Genomic DNA, 24,552 nt, shown 5'->3' with positions numbered 1-24,552 from the left:
TCCTGGCTAGCGTCGAGCGAGAGGCCGGAGGCGCGGCCTCCATGGCCGCTGCCCATTGCATGCAGAACGTTGAGGTCGGTCATGGTGGCGGTCATCCATCAATTCGGCAGCTTGGCAGAAGGCAACCATGAGTTCTCGGAAGGCGCTGGTGGGCAGTGCAGGCAGGGCGGCACAAAAATAGGAGCTTCAAGAGGAGGCGCAGCGCTCGCCCCATGGATGACCGGCGACGGACCAAAGCTGGGCGGAAGGAGAGGGCCATGGATCGGGGCGACCTTGGGTGGTCGCTGCTGACAAGAGAACGGAGAGATAAGGAGGGGAACAGAGTGTAAAGAGGAGGAAGGCGGGCTGAGGGGGAGCACCGGCGTGGCCCTCATCGGCGGCGTCCGGTCTCGGGCGGGAGGCGCGGAGTCAGGTGGTTGGGACGGGGCGTCTCTCGCGTGTGAGGGAGGAATACCCTAGCGAGTAGTTTTTTACTTGGTGGATGGACTGCATGTTTAATTTCTAAAAACCACAGGGACCTTTGTGTAAAAAGGATGCGACGGTGAACCCGGAGACTCAAGCCGTGCTTTATTATTAGGAAGAGATTATGCATGCTGTGAAATTTGGCTACAGATGGAACATAGGAGATGGGAGCAGAACCAGGTTCTGGAAAGATACTTGGTTTGGCACATCCCCCTAGCAGTCCAATTTTGGCCTATTTACTATGTCTGCAATGAGCTTAACAAAAGTGTCAATGAAGTTTGGGATAGCCAATGCCGAAAACTCTCTTTTAGAAGGAACTTTAGTGATAGTCTCATGGAACAATGGTTCCAGTTGGAGGAAATTGCCAAAAGCATTACCTTTACTGCCGAGCCGGATGCCCTGATTTGGCAGCTGGACAATAAGGGGAAGTATTCCTCCAGCTCCCTCTATCATGTTATCAACTTTAGAGGGATTCAACCCGTGTTTATCCCTGCTGTCTAGAAATTGAGAGTTCCCCCTAAAATTCATGTATTTCTCTGGCTTCTCTCCAAAAACAAATTGATGACTAGGGATAACCTTAGGAAGAGACACATCATCAAACCCCTTGATTGTGTTTACTGCTTGGAACAAGAGTCTTGTTCTCACCTATTTTTTAAATGTATAGTTGCTAAACATCTCTGGGCCCACATTGAGGAATATTTCTCTAGTCAGATTGGCTCATCCTTCGAATCTGTCGCCAGATTCTGGATTGCTACCAAAAAGTGCTCAGTTTTAAATACTGTTAGCTCAGCTGTCCTTTGGTGCCTTTGGAAATATAGAAATGCTATGATTTTCAGTAACACCTCCTGGATTTCCATTCCGCAGGTCTTGAAGTTGATCAGGAACATGGTGAGGAACCGGGCGATTCTCTCCTCCGGATCGGACAAGGACAAGTTGATGAGCTTCGTGGAAACCCTAACAAGATCCCTCCAGAAACCATTGGCGATCACTTGTGGCTGAACAAGGCTCGACCTGCTCTGGGGCTGGACCCGTGGGCTCGTCTCAAGATCTCTGATGAAGATGATGAGCACCTGGCGCCGAAAAAGAGGGACATCCACGATGCTACGTCTTCTAGGCCGGTGTCTCCGCTTGCTTACTGGTCGCCGCAGGCTGACACGGTCCCTCGGCTGAAGACCATGAAGGCTTCGCTGGACCCTCCCTGTGTCATTTGAGTGCTCTATCCGCTCTGCCTTTGACACCGCTCAGGTGATTTGTGTTATTCAGAGAACTTGTTCATCCACCCCCCCTTAGTTTGTAGTTTTTCTACCTTTGCTTTCGAACTGCTCTTTGAGCTGCTGTATCAGAATATGTTGTGGTTTCGTTCTCAGCAATGGAACCGGGGAGATGCTCCCTGTTTTTCTAAAAAAATTATTTTATATGTTATTATATATTATTTTTATTGTCATCATATATTTAACAGATACTTACATATGTAAGAAACCAATATCCCACATCTTATTAACTTATAAAAATAATTTCTTAACAAATAAAATCCTGGATTGTTTTGACACGAAAATCCTAGTGATTGTGTACAAAAGCTTAGTAAGATTTAAGGACGAATGTAATAATATCACTTATTATTTAAATATATTTATAACAAAATGCTCAGCCCCTTTTTATTTTTTGATAACATTGCTGACCCAACCCAATATTATAATTAGAATCAGCCCAGCAAAATCATGTATTTCGAGAAAGTGCAAATGGCCTGTAATTTTTTAGGAAATAAAATAAATGGGCCGCATGGACGCTACATTATTTGTTCACCCAGCCCAGCTAATGGTTGTAATTCAAAAAAAAGATCAAATTGACTGTAAATTCTACCATGCAAAAAAAGACTGTAAATTCTGAAAAAAAAATGGGTTGAATACGTGCCACATTTTTGGAGGCTGAAATGTGGGCCAATAGGTCGAAGCCAACGCAAGTCGTTGTCAATTTAGTCAACAAATGATTCTGGCATGTTAGCCGTTGGATTTACATCCAACGACTGGCATCCATCTTCAATCTCTCGTCTTCTTCCTCCAGCGCCGTCGGGACCACCTGCCGCCTCCCTCTACTAGCAGCTCTACTTAGCACGCTTCGCTATGAAGCGCTACTCCATCGTTGACCAGGCCATCCCTCCACCCCTCCACACCTCCTATTCTTCTCAACCGACTGCCGAACCACACCGCACTAGAACCAGTTAACCCTCGTACACCTCTCCATCTGCGACTCTACTCCCGCGTCTTCCCATCTCTGGCTCGTTGCTGTCCGGGGCCTCGTCTTCGTCCACCACCTTGGATGCGCTCGGCACGGCATGGTCAACGTGGTGAACGAACGACACCATCGGAAGTAGACTGTGCGTGGAGAGGCTGACAGCTGGGTCCACGGCCGCACACAAGGAAATGCCTCCTTATTACGCGCAAAATAATGATTCGTCCACCTGACATCTGGGACCCACCGGAAGGGCCTCTGTATTTCGGGAAAATAACGTGCCCCCCGCTGACATGTCGGACCCACCAGCTATCTTCGCACGCAAGGAAGTGCCTCCTTATTACGCACAAGAAAATGAATATTCCCCCTGCCAGCTAGAACCCAGCATAGTGGGAGGCTAACTTGTGGGCCTACCAAGTTGACAGGGACGGAGGGCTTTGTCAACTTAGTCAATATGAATGATTCTAGCTCCTGTTACCGTATGATGCTCATCCAACGGCCGTAGTGCTTCTTCAACCTCTGGTCTTCTTGCTCCAGCCGCCCAAACCAGCGCCGGTCGTGCTGCGTGCTCCTGCCTCCCGTGGCCGGCTGTGATGTCGTGGAGGCCTCACCGCCCCCTACTACTCCCACCACTGGCCAGGCCATCCCTCAACTCACCCACACCCCCTGTTATTCTGCGGCGACAGCAGCCTCACACCGCAGCCGAACCAGTGAACCCTCGTACTCCTCTTCGCGTGGGCATCCACTACTACGTCTTCCTCGGCTCCGAGTCGTCGCCTTCCTAGTCCTCGCCGTCGTCCACCGCCGTGGTGCTCTCAGCGCGGCGTGGTCAACGTGATCAAGGAACGACTTCCATCGGATGTGGACTATACGTGGAGAGGCTGATAGCTAGGTCCACGGCCGCAGCAAGGAAGTGCCTCCTTATTACGTGCAAAATAATGATTCCTCCACATGACAGCGGGGGCCCAGCGGACGGGCCACCGTATTTCGCGAAAAAAACGTTTCCCCCTGACTGCTGGGACCCACCAGCTACATCTTCGCACGCAAGGAAGTGCGTTCGGGCAAAAAAAACAATTCGCCCCCCTGACTGCTGGGACCCACCAGCTACATCTTTGCACGCAAGGAAGTGCCTGACAGTCGGGACCCACCTGGTCGAAGCATACGTAGTGTTGTCATTCTGGTCGTGAATGTGTACGTACATATATACTGGTGGATGTAAAGGCGCGCACGTGTCGTAGTAGAGGCGCGTACGTGCCGTAGTAGAGGCGCGCACGTAGCATGTACACGTACGTACAGCGGCCAGGGTGCAAGAAAGAAAATATGGCCACGTATATGTACATACGGGCGGGGTCTCAAACGCCCACTCACGCATACGTACGGCCAGGGCTCGTGTACATGGCTGGGTCGGAACGGAGAAACAGCGTCGTCGTCGTGTTCATGGGGAGGCAACGGAATGCGTCGTGTTCATGGGGATACAACAGAATGCATCGTGTTCATGGGGAGGCAACAGAATGCGTTGTGTTCATGGGGAGGCAACGGAATGCGTCCTGTTCATCGGGAGGCAACGGAACGCGTGGGAGCCAACCGGCTGGGTCAGAACGGAATGCGTGGTCGTGTTCATCAGGAGGGCTTGGCCGGAGCAGGCGATGAAAACGAGGCCTGGCGTACCGCAAAACGGAGGAAACGGCCTTGTGTTCGACCGGCCACGTTCGAAACGGGATCCTGTTGATCGGGAGGGGTGTGGCGTACCGCAAAACGGAGGAAACGGACCTCCTACACTTGAAACGAGGGTGTTGTTGATCGGGAGGGGTGTGGCGTACCGCAAAATGGATGAAACAGACCTCCTACGGTCGAAACGGGGGTCCTGTTCATCGGGAGGGGTGTGGCGTACCGTAAAACGGGACTCCACGGGATACTGTTCATCTCCACCGTCGACCTCCTCCAGCCTTCACGGGCTCCTGTTCATCCAACCTCCACCGCGCGCTACTCCACCGGCTATTGTTCAACCACCCCTCCATCGTCTACTGTTCATCGAACCCTCCACCACACCACGGGGTCCTGTTCATCCAGAGGCAACACCACCGCTCACTGTTCATCCACCCCCCCCCCCCCGCAACGCTCACTGTTCATCCCAGAGACAGCATCGATCGGCTTCAGTTAGCAGCAGTAGCGAAGGAATCGCTCGATCGTGTTTAGTTAACAGCCATCGATCAATCGCTCGGGTTCAGTAACGCGTAGCCTGCAGTGCAATCGCTCGGGTTCAGTTAGAGCACAACGCCTCGCTCGGGTTCAGTTAGAGCCAATGCCTCACACACACGCGCGTACGTGTACGAGAGAAATGCGCATCGCTCGGCCGCCGACCTCCCACCGTAACCGGGAACTCCCCGGAATTTTCCTCCCCCTCGCTTCTACCACGGTTTTTTCTGTCATGGACGGCCCAAAGAATGTCATGCAGCTGCGTCTCCGGCCCGCCCAGGACGAAAAGCCCATTTTCTGTCATGATTTATTGTCATAGAAGTAGGAGCCCACCACATCTATGATGATACCGGGTTTTGTCACAATTATCGTCATAGAAGTGTCATATGTATGACAGGAAAAAAATTCGTTCGGCCGAAAATGTCACGGATGTGTCTTTTTTTGTAGTGGGTGTTCATGCCCAACAGAGAGAACGATGAGCTTACGCGCGCCCTAGGAAATCCTGAACACCCGGGAAGAACACGAGGCAAGGGCGTTGTTCCGTGGTATGACGGATTTTCGGACTGGAACGCCGACTACAGAAGCCGTGCAAGAAGGAAGATGGAGGAGGAGAAGAAGAGGAAGTTGGAGGAGGAGTAGAGGAAGCAGGAAGTAGAACACCTTCAAGGCCTAGAATCAGCGCACGCAGACCTGGCACTCAAATTCCAGCGGCAGCAGCAACAGATCGACTCACTTAGCCAGGAAAGGGGGTCTCAGCAGCGGCAGCAGCTAGCGGATGATCCAGCATTGGATAGCACCATCCCATCCATGCCAAGAAGCAGCGTGGGTTCCGCCCCGGGTGACGCACTGCTGGATAAATACCCTGTGGATGACATCATAGAGAACACTAACTATGAGCTACACTTCAAAATGAAGAACATATCCATGAAGGTGGCGGACGCCATTGTTTATACAAATTCCCCCGAAGCAACCTTCCATTGCAACCCGATTCCAGCTGGCTATGCTCGTGTCCAGGTTGACGAAGTGGTGGACCAATATTCGGGGCTAGAGCTTGACATTCCTGGAGGTGACGAGGAGCACACACTGGGAGAGGCCAAACATGGTATCATCCTATGGAGAAAGGATTGCATCATCTTTACAAGGCCACCGACACCGTGTCAGCCGACTCCTCCTTGAAGTCCGCCACCGCGTCAGCAGACTCCCGCTCCTCCAAGTCCACCAACGCGTCATGCCACTCCTCTTGCAAGTCCGGCACAGTGTCAGGCTGATACATCTCCAACGTATCTATAATTTTTTATTGTTCCATGCTAATATATATTCTGTTTTGGATGTTAATGTGCTTTATTTTACACTTTTATATTATTTTTGGGACTAACCTATTAACCCAAGGCTCAGTGCAAATTGCGGTTTTTTGCCTATTTCAGTGTTTCGCAGAAAAGGAATAGCAAACGGAGTCCAAACGGAATGAAACCTTCAGGAGTGTGATTTTTGGAACAAACGTGATCCGGAGGACTTGGAGTGGACGTTAAGCAACCAACGAGGCGGCCACGAGGCAGGGGCGCGCCTACCCCCCTGGGCGCGCCCTCCCCCTCGTGGGCCCCTTGTGGCTCCACCGACCTACTTATTCCTCCTATATATATATATATATATATTTATATTTATATACCCCGAAAACATCCAGGAGCACCATGAAACCGTATTTCCACCGCCGCAACCTTCTGTACCCAAGAGATCCCATCCTGGGGCCTTTTCTGGAGCTCCGCCGGAGGGGGCATCGATCACGGAGGGCCTCTACATCAACTCCATGGCCCCTCCGATGATTTGTGAGTAGTTTAGTTCAGACCTTCGGGTCCATAGCTATTAGCTAGATGGATTCTTCTCTCCCGTTGGATCTCAATACAAAGTTCTCCTCGATCTTCTTGGAGATCTATTCAATGTAACTCTTTTTGCGGTGTGTTTGTCGACATCCGATGAATTGTGGGTTTATGATCAAGTTTATCTATGAACAATATTTGAATCTTCTCTGAATTCTTTTATGTATGATTGGTTATCTTTGCAAGTCTCTTCAAATTATCAGTTTGGTTTGGCCTACTAGATTGATCTTTCTTGCAATGGGAGAAGTGCTTAGCTTTGGGTTCAATCTTGCGGTGCTCGATCCCAGAGACAAAGAGAAACAACATGTATTGTATTGTTGCCATCGAGGATAAAAAGATGGGGTTTATATCATATTGCTTGCATTTATCCCTCTACATCATGTCATCTCACCTAATGTGTTACTCTGTTCTTATGAACTTAATACTCTAGATGCATGCTGGATAGTGGTCGATGTGTGGAGTAATAGTAGTAGATGCAGGTAGGAGTTGGTCTACTTGTCACAGACATGATGCCTATATACATGATCATGCCTAGATATTCTCATAATTATTCGCTTTTCTATCAATTGCTCGATAGTAATTTGTTCACCCACCGTAATACTTATGCTATCTTGAGAGAAGTCACTAGTGAAACCTATGGCCCCCGGGTCTATTCTTCACCATATTAATCTCCCGTTATCAAGTTTTTCCTTGCACCGTTTATTTTGCAATCTTTACTTTTTATCTTTATTATAAAAATACCAAAAATATTATCTTATCATATCTATCAGATCTCACTCTCGTAAGTGACCGTGAAGGGATTGACAACCCCTTTATCGCATTGGTTGCGAGGTTCTTATTTGTTTGTGTAGGTACGAGGGACTTGCGTGTGGCCTCCTACTGGATTGATACCTTGGTTCTCAAAAACTGAGGGAAATACTTACGCTACTTTGCTGAATCACCCTTTCCTCTTCAAGGGAAAACCAACGCAGTGCTCAAGAGGTAGCACAGGCCACTCCTCCTACTTCAAGTCCGGCACAGCGTCAGGGGCACTCCTCCTGCTTCAAGTCCAACACCGCGTCAGGCCACTCCTCCTGCTTCAAGTCCGGCATAGCGTTAGGCCAGTCCTCCTGCTCCAACTCAGCCACGCCAACCGTCTCCGCCGCCTCAGCAATCGCGGAAGAGAGCCGCCGCATCTATGGTGCGTAGCGGCACGAGTCGAGGTAATACAGGAGGTACAGGCGGAGGCAAGCGATTTCAATATGGTCCAAGCCTCACTCCTCTTCCTCTGAGGCCTTACGACATGATCGAGGAGCAAAACGTAGCCATAGTGAAGGCCCAAGTGGACGCCCATTTTGGACCGAAACCGGCACCGCCGCCAAGGGAGAAAGTGCCTAAGGAAAAGATTGACCACTTTATTCGTATGGCTAGACCACCAGCTCCCAAGCCTGTTGACTCAGACTATGAGCGCCAAATCAGGAAGGCACATCGAGCACGACTACAGAAGGAGTCGAGCTCGAGATCGAGCCAAGCAGCTGGCAAAAAATGCGGTAAAACCGTTCCCCATCTGGGAGAACAGGCGGCACAATCAATCCCCCCGCTTGTTGTGCCAACACATGAGAGTACCGGCGCCCCATGTGGGCAAACCGTTCCCCAGCCGGGCAATCAGCTGGTAAAAACCGACGAGCATAGAAGCCGGGCTAAAATGCTCGGTATCACTGTTGGACAACTCCTCGAGATTGAGCCCATGTCTCCGCTTAGAGAGGAGGACATAAAACGGAAATATGTCCGTGGCGAACCTTTGGTCGAGCCTGAGGAGGTCAAGAAACTCCCAACGAGAATGTATGAATTGCATGATTGGTACATGAAAATTACCAAGAGTTCCAATCGAGAGTCCCTCATGGTGAATATCAACGAGGAGCATTACTTCCATGGGCTAGCTGCCTCCGTTGAGTATTCAGAACTATTTCAGTTATTCAATCAAGATGCACTCGACAAATCTATCGTCAGTTGCTATTGTCTGTAAGTGATTTCTTTCTGTAATTTAAGTCTCAAGCTAGCTGTAGTGCTCATTGATCGATCATTACCTGTAATTATCCTCACTATATTCTTTTCTGTGGTATTATGCAGGATGAAGATGTATGAAATGAAAAAAGCTGGATGCTATGGCATTGGGTTCATTAACCCAAATTCCGTTAATGAAGACACATGGAAATACAAATGGTATAAAGCAGATGTAGAGAAAAACATGCAAGCGCCTCAATACCAATGAAGATATACTACTTCCTTACAACTGCAAGTGAGTCACACTGTCTTGTACTACAAATTTTGTTTTTGCTTACTAGCTAGCTAGATGTTAATAATTAAGTGTATAAGGTTTAGGGTAGTTGATTAGTGTTATGCACATGCCCACTTAGTTAAGACATGCAAACATGTGCGCATGCAGATACCACTGGATCTTGTTAATCATTAAAGTTGAAAAGGAACAGTTGAAACTAGACTCACTACTTAAAAAAGAAACTGGGGATAGTCGGCAGGTAATTTCAATCATTATTAACTATATCTCGGCCTTTTTAGTTCGCCATTTCCTGATATCAACTATTTAATAACCCCTTTATTCATTTTCTTTGCCGGCGGGCAGGGCTTGGGGAAAGTTCATTAAGGTGACTCCAGGCAAATGGCGAGAAAAGCTGTTTTGGTTTCGACCCAAGGTAAGTAATTAAGTAGTACTAGCTAGCTACCATCTCTTTAACTCTTGTTTCAATACCATTAATTAATTATCATGCTTGATTAATTATTATCTGATTAAATTCCATTCTCATAAAGGCCCTGAAGCAGGCGTCGGGGACTGACCTGTGTGCATACTATGTTTGCGAGAACATTCGCATGATAGCGTCCGAAAGGAGCAAATCTAATAGACAACAATGGGTATGTTTGCAAGAACACTATTCACAATTTTTACATGATTATCGATATCTAGTCACACAACTAATACACATGCATATTGATCTCCTTCTTAACAGTTCATAGACGTGCGGGAGCAGCTTGTACCAACGGAGCGCATATTAGCAATTCAAGAGGAAATAGCGGGATTTTTGCTCGACCAGGTCATAGACCCAAAGGAGAATACCATTACCCGCTACCGCCCCCATGAACCACTCCCAATTGTCATCGTGCTCCGAAGGCACCAAGGCAACATGTAGGATAAATTGTATATATATATATATATCATCGAATGTCTCACAACCACCATTATTCACACATACACATGTATGTATGTATGTATGTATGTATGTATGTATACTATATATATATGTATGATCGGTTCTACGGGAAATTCTATTTATATATATGCATAACATGTACAATATATAGTATCGTATAATACGAGCAAACGAAAAAGAATTAAATGGAAAACACAAAATTAAAGGAAAAAGAAATCATGAAACCAACCCCCCCCCCAAACATTTTAGTACCGGTTGGTGTTTCCAACCGGTACTAAAGGGCTCCCCGCCCCCGGCGCTGGCTCGTGCCCCGTGGTTGTCATTTAGCGGCGGTTCGTGCAGAACCGGTACTAAAGGGGGGGACCTTTAGTCCCCACCCTTTAGTGCCGGTTATAGAACCGGCACTGAAGGCCCTTACGAACCGGTGCTATAGCCCGGTTCTGCACTAGTGTTATAATGCTGAATTTAATGATGATGATTGGTGCATTCATACCCTCCTAACTCTCTTTGCAAGCATTTTGCAGGATAGATTTGCTCTTTTTTTCCTTTTAGTATTCACTATTTACTATGGTTTGCTTTTTTTGAATTGTTTGAATTGCTTACCACATGTGTCACGTGGTACTATGGTTTGCTTTTTATAGTCCCTCTGATCCAAAAAAGTGTCATGGCTGAGTTCTTTGGTCAAGAACTATCTTCAATTTTTTATTCTGGCCTCGCTGAATTTAAATGGATGCAGTAAAAAAATTGAATTGGATCCAAGCCAAGCTAGCGTTTTGGGCTTAAGGGTGCCACGAGCGCTCGCCTTTTACATGGAGGACATCGAGGTCATGCGGAACAAAACTACAAGCACACATGTAATAACGCCATCAACATCGAGGCCGAGGCACTGGTTGCCTCTGCCCGAAGATCATGTCAAAGCTAACATTGATGAAGCGTGTCTCGTAATGGCTTGTTCGGTGCTGTTGGTGCAATCTGTAGGGATGAAGATGTGCTTTCTTGGGAGCATCAGCAGTTGTAATCAGGAACATCAAGGATCCTCAAGTACTTGAAACACCAGCTATCAGGGGGGCACATGCCCTATCAGAAGATATATACATAAACCGATTTTTTTGTTGCATCCGTTTGCAAGGTGGCCATTGATGCAAATATAAGGAGGGTATCTCAGCAAGTTTTGGTGCTATAGTTCAAGAAATAGTAGCTAGATCTAGTAATTTTTCTTCATGTGTTGTTAGTTATGAGTATAGAACCTCCAATATGGAGGCTCATAATCTCGCAAAGTTTGCTTATCGTTAGGGTATGGGCGTCATGTCTGGTTAGGATATTCCGGTGATCTTGTATTCGTCCCTGTAAACATCATGACGTACGGAGTAATAAAGCTTTGTGAGATTCTTAAAAAAAGCTCGATTGGTGTCTTTGAGTTTGATTATTCAACATTCGATTTGAATGTATTGTTAACAATTCTAAAAAAAATATTACCTTTTTTTTACATGAGGAGTATGCGTTTTTTTGTTTCATTATCATTTGTAAGTTCAGTTTGAGAAATGATTTCTTTTCTTAGGTGCTCATGTTTTCTGTCCTTCAATTGAATGTTTCTATCCAACATTTAAATTCACAAGGTTAATCAAGTAACTTTGTTACCTACTAGTTATTACCTACTCCCTCCGTAAAGAAATATAAGAGCGTTTATATTACTACTTTAGTGATCTAAACGTTCTTATATTTCTTTACAGAGGGAGTAATAAGTTCTTCATGGGCAATTGGGCATGCAGCTGGTCCACGGTTATGATTGTGAATTCTATTCCATCTAGTGGGAAAGATCATGCACCTTCCACTCTTCCAGTAGTTTGGAAAATTATATGTCGCATCAGTGGGAAAGAAGTAGCACAACAATCTTTCATCAGAAGCAACCTAACAGTCCTATACAACTCACTGATTCACAACCACAGGTGTTCTAGAAGATGTTGAGATCTTTAGGGTTTAAAATTTAGAAATTTGTATATCAAATGTCATCAGTAACAGGCTAGCTGTTGCGCACATTCTGTTGAAGAAATTTCCATTGGCATCGGATGCGTGCACATCCATGCATGCATGTTGCCCGCGCGCCAAACTTGGAGCAGCCGATCGACCCGTACGTCGCTGGCAGCGGGCCCAGCACGACCCCTATACATACCCCTGGGCGCCATGGCCGCCATAAGCCCGTACGGCAAAGCTCGCAGCTCGCCACGTAGTTTCCCATTCTCCAACAGCGCTGGGGCGGTTAGCAATGGCGCACAGGGTCCTGGAGCTGACGCTCGTCTCGGCGAGCAACCTGAAGGACGTCAACGTGTTCAGCCGCATGGAGGTGTACGCCATCACGTCCGTGTTCGGCGACCCTCGCACGCGGCGGTGCAACCAGACCGACCGCGACGGCGCCAGGCACCCGACGTGGGACGAAACGTTCACGTTCACCGTCCCGCCCACGCCCGCCAAGGCCGCCGCCGCGGGAGCCTACCTCCACGTGCTCCTCCGCACCGAGCGCCTCTTCGGCCTCGAGGACCGCGACGTCGGCGAGGTGTTCATCCCTGTCGCCGACCTGCTGGCCTGCGCCTGCGTCGGCGGCCCGCCGCGGCGTGAGTCGTACCCGGTCCGGAAGGTGCACTGCACCGAGCATCGGGGCATGCTCACCGTGGCGTACCACTTCGGCCCCGTGATGGTGCCGCTGGCCCAGGACGAAGGGTTGTGCTGGGACGACGCCGCGGTGGTGGGGTACGAGCTGCCGCCGTGGCAGTACTGTCCTCCGACGTACGTCTACGCGCCGGAGGCGGCGGTGCCGCGCTACCCTCAGGCGTGTGCTCGCATGCCGCCGGCGCCCAAGCCAGCTGCCGGCTGTGGCACGGCCGCCGCGTCGCCAGCGCAGAAGAATTATTGCGTAAGGAACGGCAGCTTCGCGCTGGGGCTCGGCGCGGGGCTGCTCGGCGGAGGCTTCGGGGGGATGGTGTTCGGCGACATGCCGCCGTCGGACAAGGCGGCTCACGACTCCGGGTACAAGCCCACGGCCGCCGACGGCGCAGGAGTTGCCTTCTGAAAACTTCCCATATTCATCAGGATATATAACTAAATAAGTACGTCAAACTTGAATAAAAATCCTGCAGCTGATTTCATTTGGTCTGAGATTTTCGTATTACTCCCTTCATTTCTAAATATAAGTTTTTTTAGACATTTTAAATGGACTACAATATATAAATGTATATAGACTTATTTTAGAGTGTAGATTTACTCGCTTTGCTCCGTATGTAATCACTTGATGGAATCTTTAGAAAAACTTGCAACGAAAAGAGTAATAAATATCTGATTGCAACTGCAAAACTCCACAAATTCTAAAGGGTTGTAGTGTTGGTTTTGCATCAATTTTTTTTTGGCTTAAGGGTTCGTCCCATTTTGAAAAAGTTCCGTCCTTCGTCACTGGCCACGTGGAAGGCCTAGAGCTGACGGCCTTGGGACAGCGGTGGACCGCGCGCGGACCGTGGCATTAGGACCTGAAGGGACAATGCAGCGACAACACGCGGGTCGGTGTAGACGTGGAGAGATCCTTGGGACGGCGACGACTGCGATCCAAAACGACGAGGTAGCTGCAACCCGTTGCTTAATCAGTGAAGAGGCACATACTCAACAACGTTCGCGGTACGGAATCGTGGACGCTCGCATGATCAATCCAATTACGCGTGAAATCGAAGTGTCCGCTCAGCCACCCAGTGTGATGCAGCCGGACGTGACACATAGCTAGGCCATCTGGTACATTCGCAATACCTAGGTGCAACCAGACTAGCACAGGTGCCATGAGCACTTACATGCAATCAGGCTAGCACGTGGTGCCATGCAGATGCATGAGCGGCCATGGGTCAAGCCGGGCTAGCGCTGCACTTGCGCACGCGACGCGCTGCAACCAACACGCGCGCAGGACGTGAGATTGAGCCATGGGCGATACGGTGCGGGCCAACGTAGGAGCGCGACGGCAGGTGTCGGCCAGGCTGTTGTTGGAGTAGAAAGCACGCGTTGAAGATGATGAATGGCGGCCAGCGACCCAAATCGATCTTTAGATCGGGAAACCAAAAAAATTGACGATCAATGTGACCGGCAAGAGAGAGAAAAATTCAAATCAAAAGATCGGAAAAAAGACTCTCTAGCCAGCCGATCAACTGGATCGGCGGATAAACCCTACGTACGGGCGACGCGGTCCCCAATGGTGATCATGGACACCGACCACCACGGGGTGGCGTGCGGCAGAAGTGGCGGGCGGTGGCTAGGGTTTGGATCGGTTAGGCGGATATCATGTAGAAGGAATAGAGAGAGATTGGTGGAATCAGTGTTTATTACTTGAGCCTCATGGGCACATATATAGGAATACATGATCTTCTTAAAGTAAAGACAAGATGAAGTACTTCCTAGTCTATTCTATGTTTTCAATCTAATCACGATACTCAACACCGAGGAAACGACATTGCACACCCGTTTGAAGCTAGTAGCCACTGGTTCTTCTGCGCTGTAGTAGGGCTTCAAATCCGAGGAAGACCCACCAGATCGAGAACGACTCCAGACCAGCCATCTTTCTCCACGCACCACCTTGCTCCCAGTGGTGAAGCTAGCGCAGGATGCCACTGAATTTAGGCCCCTAACCTATGGCGGGGAGGGGGGGGGGGGCAGCCGCCCCCTCAAGTTTGCATGTAGCTCCGCTGGTGTTGTTGTGCTCTTATTCAACGTTGTCGGCGTCGTTGCCGGTGGAGGCGCTGCCACCGGTGGAGAGCGGTTGGGGCCAGTGGGCTGGTCTTCGGTGGAGGACTCTACCTTGGACAACTTGCTCGTTGAGGACGAGCGTCAAGGCAAGCGTTGCTGCCGCCTTGGTATCCATGTTTGCCAAGTGATTGTGACCGCCTCTCGGTTTGAAGATCTCCTCGGTTTGATGTGTGTGCTTTTATAGGCGCGACCATGGGAGGCTGAAAAATTTACTGAGCCTTCATGATATCTGTACACAAGAAGCAAAATCAAGATATAATCTAAAATGCTTCGTACTGGATGGGCAATGATGTGACGGTTGACACGGTAGTTGGCTCCTACCTTATTGGGTTGCCAGTTGTTGCAAGCCAAAGCTTGTTCTTCCTAATTCGACGAAGGATTAACTGTCGCAACTGATCTTTGTGCATATGAGTGAGGCGTTTTGGCTCTCGGCCTCTATGAAGGCCTCTTTTTTAAAAAAAAATAAACTTTTCAGATTCAATTTTTTTTACAAATAAACAAGGATGGTATGTGTAAAATTTCAGGATGAAATATATTGAAATGTGATCTGTACAAAAAAGACAAATTCAGGGTCTGGAAGAATGGATAGTATTATGTGTTAAATAGCCCCAGATTTATCTTTTTTCAGTCCTCACTTCAACATATTTCGTCCTGAAAATTTACACACATGTGTATTATGCCTCTATGTATATCTATATTTTACTCAAAAAAAATTTGAATGTAAAACTATGAAATTTGATGAATTTTGAATTTTCAAAAAACAACCTCATTCGAGCGCGGCCGCCAAAAGGGATTTTGGCAGTATATACATCCATACATACATGGGAGGAACAAGCTTAGGCTTGCAACAACTGGCAGCCCAATAACGTATGAAGTTGCTCCCCAAGGTGCAGGAAGCTACATACGGTCGCGCCTATTCCACCTTGATGCAATGCCATGCGCTATCGCCGCCACTCCAACACCTCCATACTTCGTGTGCTTGTTTGCAGTGAGGGTCACAAGGTGCACCCCTGCTCCCTTCATCTTTGATGGAAGGGTGGGGCCGCCATGGCCGACTGCCGGAGCGATAAGAGATAGAGCTTTTTGTCCTGGGTTTTGAGTCGCCTCCGGAGTCACCCACACAAGCAAAAGTAGATGTTGCATTTGTATGGAAGTAGTAGACAGTAAATTAATTAAGAAGAAACGATGGTGAGAGGATAGGTTGGCAGAAAATACTGGGCCACGAAGCCCAAACAACAATTGCCTTTTTTATGTCCAACTTTTGTATTTGCTAGAATCTTTCCCTCTCGGTAGGGTTTCTTCCTCTCGGAGGCGTCCGCAGCCGCCGTTGAGATCAGTTTTTTCCCTCCCGCCGATCTGACTCCGAGGAGCGCCTAGGGCTTCGCGGCCTAGGTCGTTCCTCCCTTGGCAGGCGGCTCGGTGTAGGGCTCCGCTGTTTTTCATCGCCCGACGGTTTTTTCATCTTCGGGCAAGGTTTTGACAGATGGCGGCGAAAGTTGGAGGTAGAGAGGATGATGGCGGAGCTAGGGCTCTGTGAGGATGGCATGGATGATGTCGTGGTTGATGAGGAAGCTATCCCTCAAGATGCAGCAAGGTGGATGGCGGTGGCAAGGGTTCACATTGACAAACCTTACAGTCAGGGATGGTTCTTCAGGAACATGCGATCCGCCTGGGATCTTGCACAGGAAGTCAACTTCAAGCCTTGGGAACCGAACCTCTACACTCTTCAGTTTTGCTGCCTTGTGATTGGGAGAGGGTAATGCAAGAAGGACCATGGTGTTGGGAAACGTTGCATGGAAAATAATTTTTTTTCTACGCACACGCAAGATCTATCCATGGAGATGCATAGCAACGAGAGTGGAGAGTGTGTCTACGTACCCTCGTAGACCGTAAGCGGAAGCGTTTGTTAACGCAATTGATGTAGTCGAACTTCTTCGTGATCCAACCGATCGAGTACCGAACGTACGGCACCTCCGTGTTCAGCACACGTTCAGCTCGGTGACGTCCTCGCCTTCTTGATCCAGCACGACGGCGAAGTAGTGGATGAGTTCCGGCAACATGACAGCGTGGTGACTATGATGGTGATGCTATCTCCGCAGGGCTTCGCCTAAGCACTACGAAAATATGACCGAGGGACGGAATTCTGGAGGGGGGGCGCCGCACACGTTCATGCCATTCTGCAAAGAATTGGCTAATGATTTGTCATTGTTAACAAGGTGATTTCCCTGGTATTCGAACGTAATCTAGGCTCTACTACCCACAGAATCCATATTGTAATGATTCTTTTGGATGGATTAGTACGCGATCTCCTGCGACCAAATCTGTCATTTTGTTTGTTCTCGATGCCCCTGAAGCAACATGGGGAAATTAGACTGAATTTTGTCTCTGACTTCTTTTTTCCATGAGTGAAGTAGCTCTTTGTGATTTTGCTTTTGTAGCAAGCACAATAGATTGTCAAAAGATTAGCGACATCCAAGAATGCATTCACCCGTCTGGTCCATGTTCACCCATGTTCGAAATGCATTTTTTCTACTCTGCTGAAACTAGAAAAGATCTGGATGATGTTTGCATTATTGTAGGAAACACTAGAAGTGAACGGAATATGCACCAACAGTTAGCTGACAAGCGACGATGTTGTTGGTACAGCACCAACTTATGTGAGCTCAGAGCAAAATATACCTAGAAATTGTAGGCACTATACTTGTTTGTTTGCACGAATTTGACTTCTTGGAAGAAAAGCAACAAAATACATCAAATACTCCCTCCATTCCTAAATATAAGTTTTTTTAGAGATTCTAATATGAATTACATATAAAGTAAAATGAGTGAATCTACACTCTAAAATACATATGTACTCCATATTCAAATCTCTAAAAAGACTTATATTCAGAAACTGAGGGAGTAGAATTTATATAAATTAGCTACTCACTCTAGCTCATAACAACGACAAATTTTAAGATGAATTAGTCCTGATGCCACTCTCGATGCCCGTGCGGCAGATGAGATACTCTTGGAGGTACAGGGGCGAGCAAAGGGCACAAGCTTCGGATGTTGTTCAACGCTTCACTCGCCGCAACCTCTGGATAAACTAAAATGAAGGATTGATACTTTTGCATGCCCATCAAACAGGGGTACAAGTACACCACATTCCGGGCCGCAGAAGGGAACCTCTCAGTGGGAGAGGGACGGGCATGCCCCATCCCCAACGAACACAGCGCGGCATCCGCCGGTGTCCTCTTACCTTGTGAATTTTTTAAAATTTGTGAACCTTTTCATATCCTTGAATTTTTTAAATTCTAGACTTTTTGTAAATGGGCGAACATTTTTATAATTCATAAGCTTTTTCCAAATCCATGAACTTTTTTCAAATTCATAAACATATCTGAACTTCATGAATATTTTTTCGAATTCGTGAGCATTTTTAAAACATTCGCCCATAGCTTGTGGGCTGTGAGCGCCGTAGCGATTTTTTGGCGCCTGAAGTGCCGATTAGGAGCTCTCACAATTATCGATATTTAATATTTTTTACGGAAGGTTCCCTTGGTCGCACCGTTTTGGTTGTTGGTTTCCGTAAACCCGAAAGGAGGGAGTACTATTGACAAAAACTCATTAATAAGGTTGTTGGAGGAATTAGGGAGCTTTCGTATTATTTCAACCATCGACATGTCGAGTATTCTCCTCACCAATGCATGCATATCCATCTAGAGATACTTCAGAGTCGATTGATTAATTAGCCGCCCTGTATCTTGGCTGCACTAAGTAATCGGAGTCACCAATGCATGCATATCCATCTAGAGATAGATACTCCAGAGATGGATTCTTCTGAGTCTATTTAACAGACGACCTCCAAATGAAGGACGTACGCTCAACCGTCTTTCTGGCTTCATCGAACATAGCCCTAGTATAGAGATCGGAGGAATCAAGCATGTCTGTTTTATATGCTTGTAAGCTCTGCTTCCTCCTTGCTCTGCTGAATTCGGCCAACCACGGCGTCGCCGGCAATGCGGCACCACCGACACCGAGCGGTGGATTCAGTCTGCCTATCGTGTCCAACCACGACACAGCCGGCGGGCTCGGGCAATTTGACGCGAACCTCACCAGCATAGGTCCGCACATAGCCCCCGTGGGGTGGCCCTTGTACGGCGTCCTCGTCGGCGTCGGCTCCGGCCAAACCAGGCACTTCTACAAGCTCGGGCTGGACCTCGTCGGCGATCTGACTTGGATGCAGTGCCAGCCCTGCGTGCCTGAGGTTCGGCAGGAGGGCGCCGTCTTCGACTCTGCTGAGTCCCCTCGCTACAAGCACATGAAGCCCGCAGACCCCAAGTGTACGCCCCCCTACACCCCCTCCGGCCGGAACCGGTGCAGCTTCTACACCACCTCCTGGAACGTCGCCGCGCACGGCTACCTCGGCAGCGACACGTTTGCCTTCGCCGGCAGCCCCGGCGCAGGAGGAGGAGGACACAACAGGGACGTCGACAACCTCATCTTCGGTGCGCACACACGACGGACGGATTCGTGGGCCTGAATCACGGCGTTCTCGCCGGGGCCCTGAGCTTGAGCAGGCACCCGACGTCGTTCCTGCGCCAGCTCACCGCACGCGGGCTGGCCGACTCGCGGTTCTCATATTGCCTCTTCCCCGGACAGAGCCACCCCGGCGCCAGGCACGGGTTCCTCCGCTTCGGCCGCGACATCCCAAGGCACGAGCACATGCGGAGCACGTCGCTGCTGTTCACGGGACCGGGCTACGGCCAAAGTAGCACGTACTATATCCGCATCGTCGGCATCAGCTTCAACAGGAAAAAACTTAACGGCGTAAAGATGGCGATGTTTAGGCGGGATCTACAAACCCGTCGTGGGGGGTCCGTCGTCGACCCCGGGACTCCCCTGACCAGGCTGGTCCGCGCGGCGTATGACGTCGTAGAGGCCGAGGTCGCGGCGGACATGCACAAGCAGGGGGCGCGCCGCTCGACGGTGCCGGTGCAGGGGTACCACCTCTGCTTTGTCTCGTGGGACCACGTGCGCTTTCCGAGCTTGACCTTCGACCTGCACGAAGAAGCGACCAGGCTTTTCATCAAGCCGGAACTGCTGTTCGTGAGGGTGAACCAGCACCTGTGCTTCGCCGTCGTGCCGGACGAGGAGATGACGGTGCTCGGCGCGGCGCAGCAGGTGGACACGCGCTTCACATTTGACCTCCCCGGGAATCGCCTCTACTTTGCCCAGGAGCATTGTAGTGCTGACACTCGCGCAATTACTGTCTAGTAGATCCTAGAGAGTACTCTATATGTATCTGCGCCGAATGCATTCATCGTTAGTTGGTGCATAAACCGTGTGGGAACAATTTAAGAATAATGGGTTACATTTCTAATTACAATGCTGAATTTAATGATGATGGTTGGTGCATTCATACCCTCCTAACCCTCTTTGCAAGCATTTTGCAGGATATTCAAGTATGAAAGATTCGCTGTTTTTTTTCCTTTTAGTATTCACTATTTGTTACTATGGCTTACTTTTTATACTCCCTCCGATCAAAAAAAAAAGGTGGCATGGCTGAGTTCTTTGGTCAAGAAGTATCTTCAATTTTTATTTTGGCCTGATTGAATTTAAGTGGATGCAATAAAAAATTGAATTGAATTGGATCCAAGCCAAGCTAGCGTTTTGGGCTTAATGGTGCCACGAGCCGATCCCAGGCTCCCAGCTCACCTCTTACATGGAGGACATCGAGTTAATGCGGAACAAAACTATGAGCACAATGATGCCCCCCCCCCCTCCCCCCCCCCCTTCGAAGGTCATGTCAAAGCTAAGGCTGGTCATAGTGGGGAGTAACTTAAACTAGTGTTTTGCATATGACACTAGTCTAAGTTACTACCTTCATAATGCAAAGTAACATACTAGTAGTATCATAGATGGCTTCATTTATTAGCTTATAGACTCATCTTGTTTTGGAAAGCGTTATGTTATAATAACATATTATGTTACCATCTCTCATTAATTACTTGCCACAAAAGCAGAATTTTCTCGAAGTGCGCTATGTTACTAGCTAAGTTACTCCCACTATGACTAGCCTAATGATGATGCATCGGTGTCTGGCAATGGCTTGTTCCGTGCCGTTGGTGCAATATGTAGGGATGGAACAGGTGCTTTATTGGGAGTATCAGCAGTTATAATCAGGAACACTAGCTATGAGGGAGACGTACACTAGTAGAAAAAGGGCCATTTGTCTCGGTTCGTAAGGGCCTTCTGTCTCGGTTTTGGAACCGGGACTAAAAAGTCGTTACTAATGCCCTTGGCCTTTAGTCCCGGTTCTTACACGAACTGGGACAGACTGGCCTCCACGTGGCCGGTGCGGCGAGCCCAGGCAGGAGGCCCTTTGGTCCCGGTTGGTGGCACCAACCGGGACCAATAGGCATCCACGCGTCAGCTGTTTAGGGGTTAGGGTTTTTGTTTTTTTCTGAAGGGGGGGGGGATTTGGGGGGTTTTGTATGGTTAATTAAGGTGTTTCATATATTGTGTTAGGTAGCTAATTAATTAATAGAGAGAAGTGTCATCTCTTATCTCCATGCTTGGTCGACGCTACGTACTATACATATAGAGAGCACTCGACACGCTAGCTAGTAAGCAAAAATGAAGGAAACAGAAGATCGTCATGAACATATGCATACAGAGAGAAGTGATATCAACCTCTCCTTCTCCGAGAGATTGGTCGAACAACAAGTTTTCGTATATCTATCCGACGCTACTGGCTACATATATACAATATAAGATCTCTTACAATATAATCCCCTAATTATATATGAACACATGGTCTACATAGTATTCTCCGTCTTTATCGATCACGTGGTCAAGAAAGAATGCCGCCAATTCCTCTTGAATTCCTCGCATGCGATCTGGTGCTAGGAGTTCATCCCGCATCCGAAACATCTAATTTGAAGAAGGGGGTCAATATATATTGCTTACGCACACTAGTAGTATATATATGAATGAATGAAACGCAACACAAAAGATGGTAAATAAAGTTAAATTCTGAATATTATTGCTTACGCACTTCATATTGTTTTTTAGTGTAGCCCCGCTCACAGGTCGTGTGGCAGATGGACTCGCAAATGTAATATCCACAGTAATTATTCCCGTCTTCCTGCCACAACCACTTTACAAGAAATAGAGGTCAATCAAACTGATAAGCAAGCATGCTAAAATGGTATTGATGAAACTAGCACTTGAATCAGTAGGAGATGCACGGAACATGCTAGTAGTACTTACTTTCGGGTGTTTAAATTCCAGCTTCTTCGGCAGTCCCAAAGCTTTTGAGGTGAATTTTTTCCAAACCCTGCCAGACAAAGAAAACAATTACTTGATATCAGGAAGTGAACAAAGTTGCCGATATGGTGCGATAATGATCGATTTAACTTACTTCTCGAGAATTTCAGTCATGTCCGGATACTCCTTGGGATCTTTTCATCTCGAGTCTAAGACGGTTACTACTCCCTCCTCGAGCTTAATCTCTAGGAGAATATAATGGAACCTATGCACGCGTACATAACTCATCAATTACATTACTATAACCTGGACTAATAAGGGAAACCGAATATGCACAAGAAAGTAACACTCACTTGAAGTTGTAAGGAAAGAGTATTATAGCTTTGTTTTGATTTAATACCAACGATCGTAGCAAGTTGGCCTTGGTTTCTTTTTTCTTAAATTCAACCGAATATGCATCTATGATATTTGTGTTAATGAACTCAATATCACCGATTTGTCTTTTCTTCAATTCGGCGATCTTCAATCTGCATAATATAGTGAGGATAATTATAAATACATGCAATGAAAGAGCTGACCTATATATAGAGACTTAATGACAGAAGTAGTACTTATAGACAGTAGCAAGTGACCATTAATTTATCGAGGGCGCTCTGATTGAAAAACTGGAAGAACTCCTCAAATGGAACATTCAACAGATCAGTTCCAACGAGGTCATGCTCCTCTTTAACTCTTAGCGTCAAAGTATTCCTCTCCCCAGACTCTGTGCAGGTTTTCATGTACCAATCATGGAATCTTCGCATCATCGTTGTTAGAGACCTTTCATCTTTGACGAGAGGCTTCCCGTACTCGTATCTGTGTTCTTCCACGTCCAAGAATTCATAATGTACATCGTCGGGCAGGTAATCTTCAACATTGTTATAACCGGGCACCATCCTCGAATCGTTAGCGACGATATCGCTAGACACCTTGAGCGGGGGGAACGATTGGTTCGCTTGTTCGCCGAGTTGGGCAATTTTTTTCCCAGCTCGTCGTTCCGCTAACCTTTGATCACTGACAGTACTTCCCGACCGCTCCACTTTGATAAATGACCTTTCAATAATGCGCTCATAGTTGCCTTTCAGCGGAGACTTGGGTGGTTTTTTCAGGGCTTCTAGAGTGCGCTTCGCTTTCACCGGATCTACCTTCTCCTCTGGAGGTGGATGTTTCTTTGCTTTCACCCCTTCAAAGAAGTTCCTCAATTCGTCTCGCATGATCTTCTCGTTTTCCTCCGGGGTCCTCTCATATGGTAACTTCTCTGGAGTCTTCAGAGAAGGACCGAATATGTATTGCCTCCCGCCTCTGGATGTACTGCTAGACGTCGGAGCAGACGGAGCGGCTGCAGCTGTCTTCTTTCCTTGCTTACGAGGAGGAGGACTATGACGCGCCAGAGCAGCCAGAGCGGCGGCGGGTCTCTTCTGCCCTTGCTAACGAGGCGGAGAAGGAGTAGGCTGGCTGCTCGGGCGCGCTGGCGCAGGTGGAGAAGGAGGTGGAGTGCCGCCACGCGCCAGAGAAGGAGGCTGAGTGCCCTGATCACTTGCCGGAGGAGGAGGCGGAGTGACCTGACTCGCCGGAGGAGGAGGAGGAGGAGGCGGAGGCGTCCAGTTCGGAAGGTTGATGAGCTCCTTCCGCCATAGGCATGGAGTCTTCAGAGCAGAACCCAGTCGAGTCTCCCCTTCACCAGTAGGGTGGTCAAGCTCGAGCTCCTCAAATCCCTCCGTTATTTCGTCCACCATCACCCTAGCATATCCTTCTGGAATCGGCCGGCAGTGAAAAGTTGTGCCAGGTTCAGGAGGTGCAATAGAGCCAACAACCGCCTTGACTTTCATTTTCATCCATTGCGTCATAAGGTGGCAATTTTGAGACTCCGTGATTAAGTCCACGGGGTAGCTAGCAGGAGCCGTGAAGACAGGCTCCAGCTGCTGCTGCTCGGTGGAAGCCATGCTGCTTCACCGCTGAGATGGCGGGGTAGCTTCGGGGGAAGCTTCGGCGGGTCGCTTGTTGCGATCTGCTTCTCGTTGCTCTATCGCTTGTACCCTCGTGTGCAGCGCCTGAATTTGGATCTGCTCCACTTTCTTCCTCCTCTCCTGGCATTTGTAACCGCCTGCGTCCGGAAACCCAGCCCTCCACGGAACGGAGCCTGGCGTGCCTCGTGTCTGTCCAGAGTGCTCAGGATTCCCGAGGGCCATTGTGAGCTTGTCGTTCTCTCTGTCTGGAACGAACGTCCCTTGCTGGCTGCATCGATATACCCCTGAAGCCTCGTGACTGGTATTCTCATTTGCTCGTCCGCCCAAACACACTTCCCTGATATAGGGTCCAAGGTTCCGCCAGCCCTGAAGAACCAAGTCCGGCAACGGTCTGGACACCTCAATGTCTCTGGTTCGACCCCTTTATCAAGCAGGTCATTCTCAGCCTTGTCCCACAACGGCTGGGCTTTGAGGTAGCCACCTGACCCCGTGCGATGGTGAAGCTTCTTCTTCGCAGCATTCTTCTTGTTTGTCACTGACATCTTCTTACTCTTGTCC

The 24,552-nt window shown here is 48.4% G+C and overlaps 1 protein-coding gene and 1 pseudogene across 1 annotated transcript; both read left to right on the top strand.

Annotated features, from left to right (window-relative positions):
• Positions 1–12,143: 12,143 nt before the first annotated feature.
• LOC125535740 (protein SRC2-like) lies at positions 12,144–13,114 on the top strand. The gene has a single exon (XM_048698810.2). The coding sequence runs from the start codon at positions 12,228–12,230 to the stop codon at positions 13,026–13,028; it is 801 nt and encodes a 266-aa protein (XP_048554767.2). The 5' UTR covers positions 12,144–12,227; the 3' UTR covers positions 13,029–13,114.
• A 5,397-nt stretch (positions 13,115–18,511) lies between these two features.
• LOC125535738 (aspartic proteinase nepenthesin-1-like) lies at positions 18,512–20,138 on the top strand (annotated as a pseudogene).
• Positions 20,139–24,552: the final 4,414 nt, after the last annotated feature.

Source organism: Triticum urartu, chromosome 2A, assembly GCF_056163025.1.
Source record: "Triticum urartu cultivar PI428250 chromosome 2A, HENAU_Tu73, whole genome shotgun sequence".
NCBI lineage: Eukaryota > Viridiplantae > Streptophyta > Magnoliopsida > Poales > Poaceae > Triticum > Triticum urartu.
The sequence above is the reverse complement of the archived record's forward strand: the minus strand, read 5'-3'. Positions and strand labels throughout refer to the sequence as shown.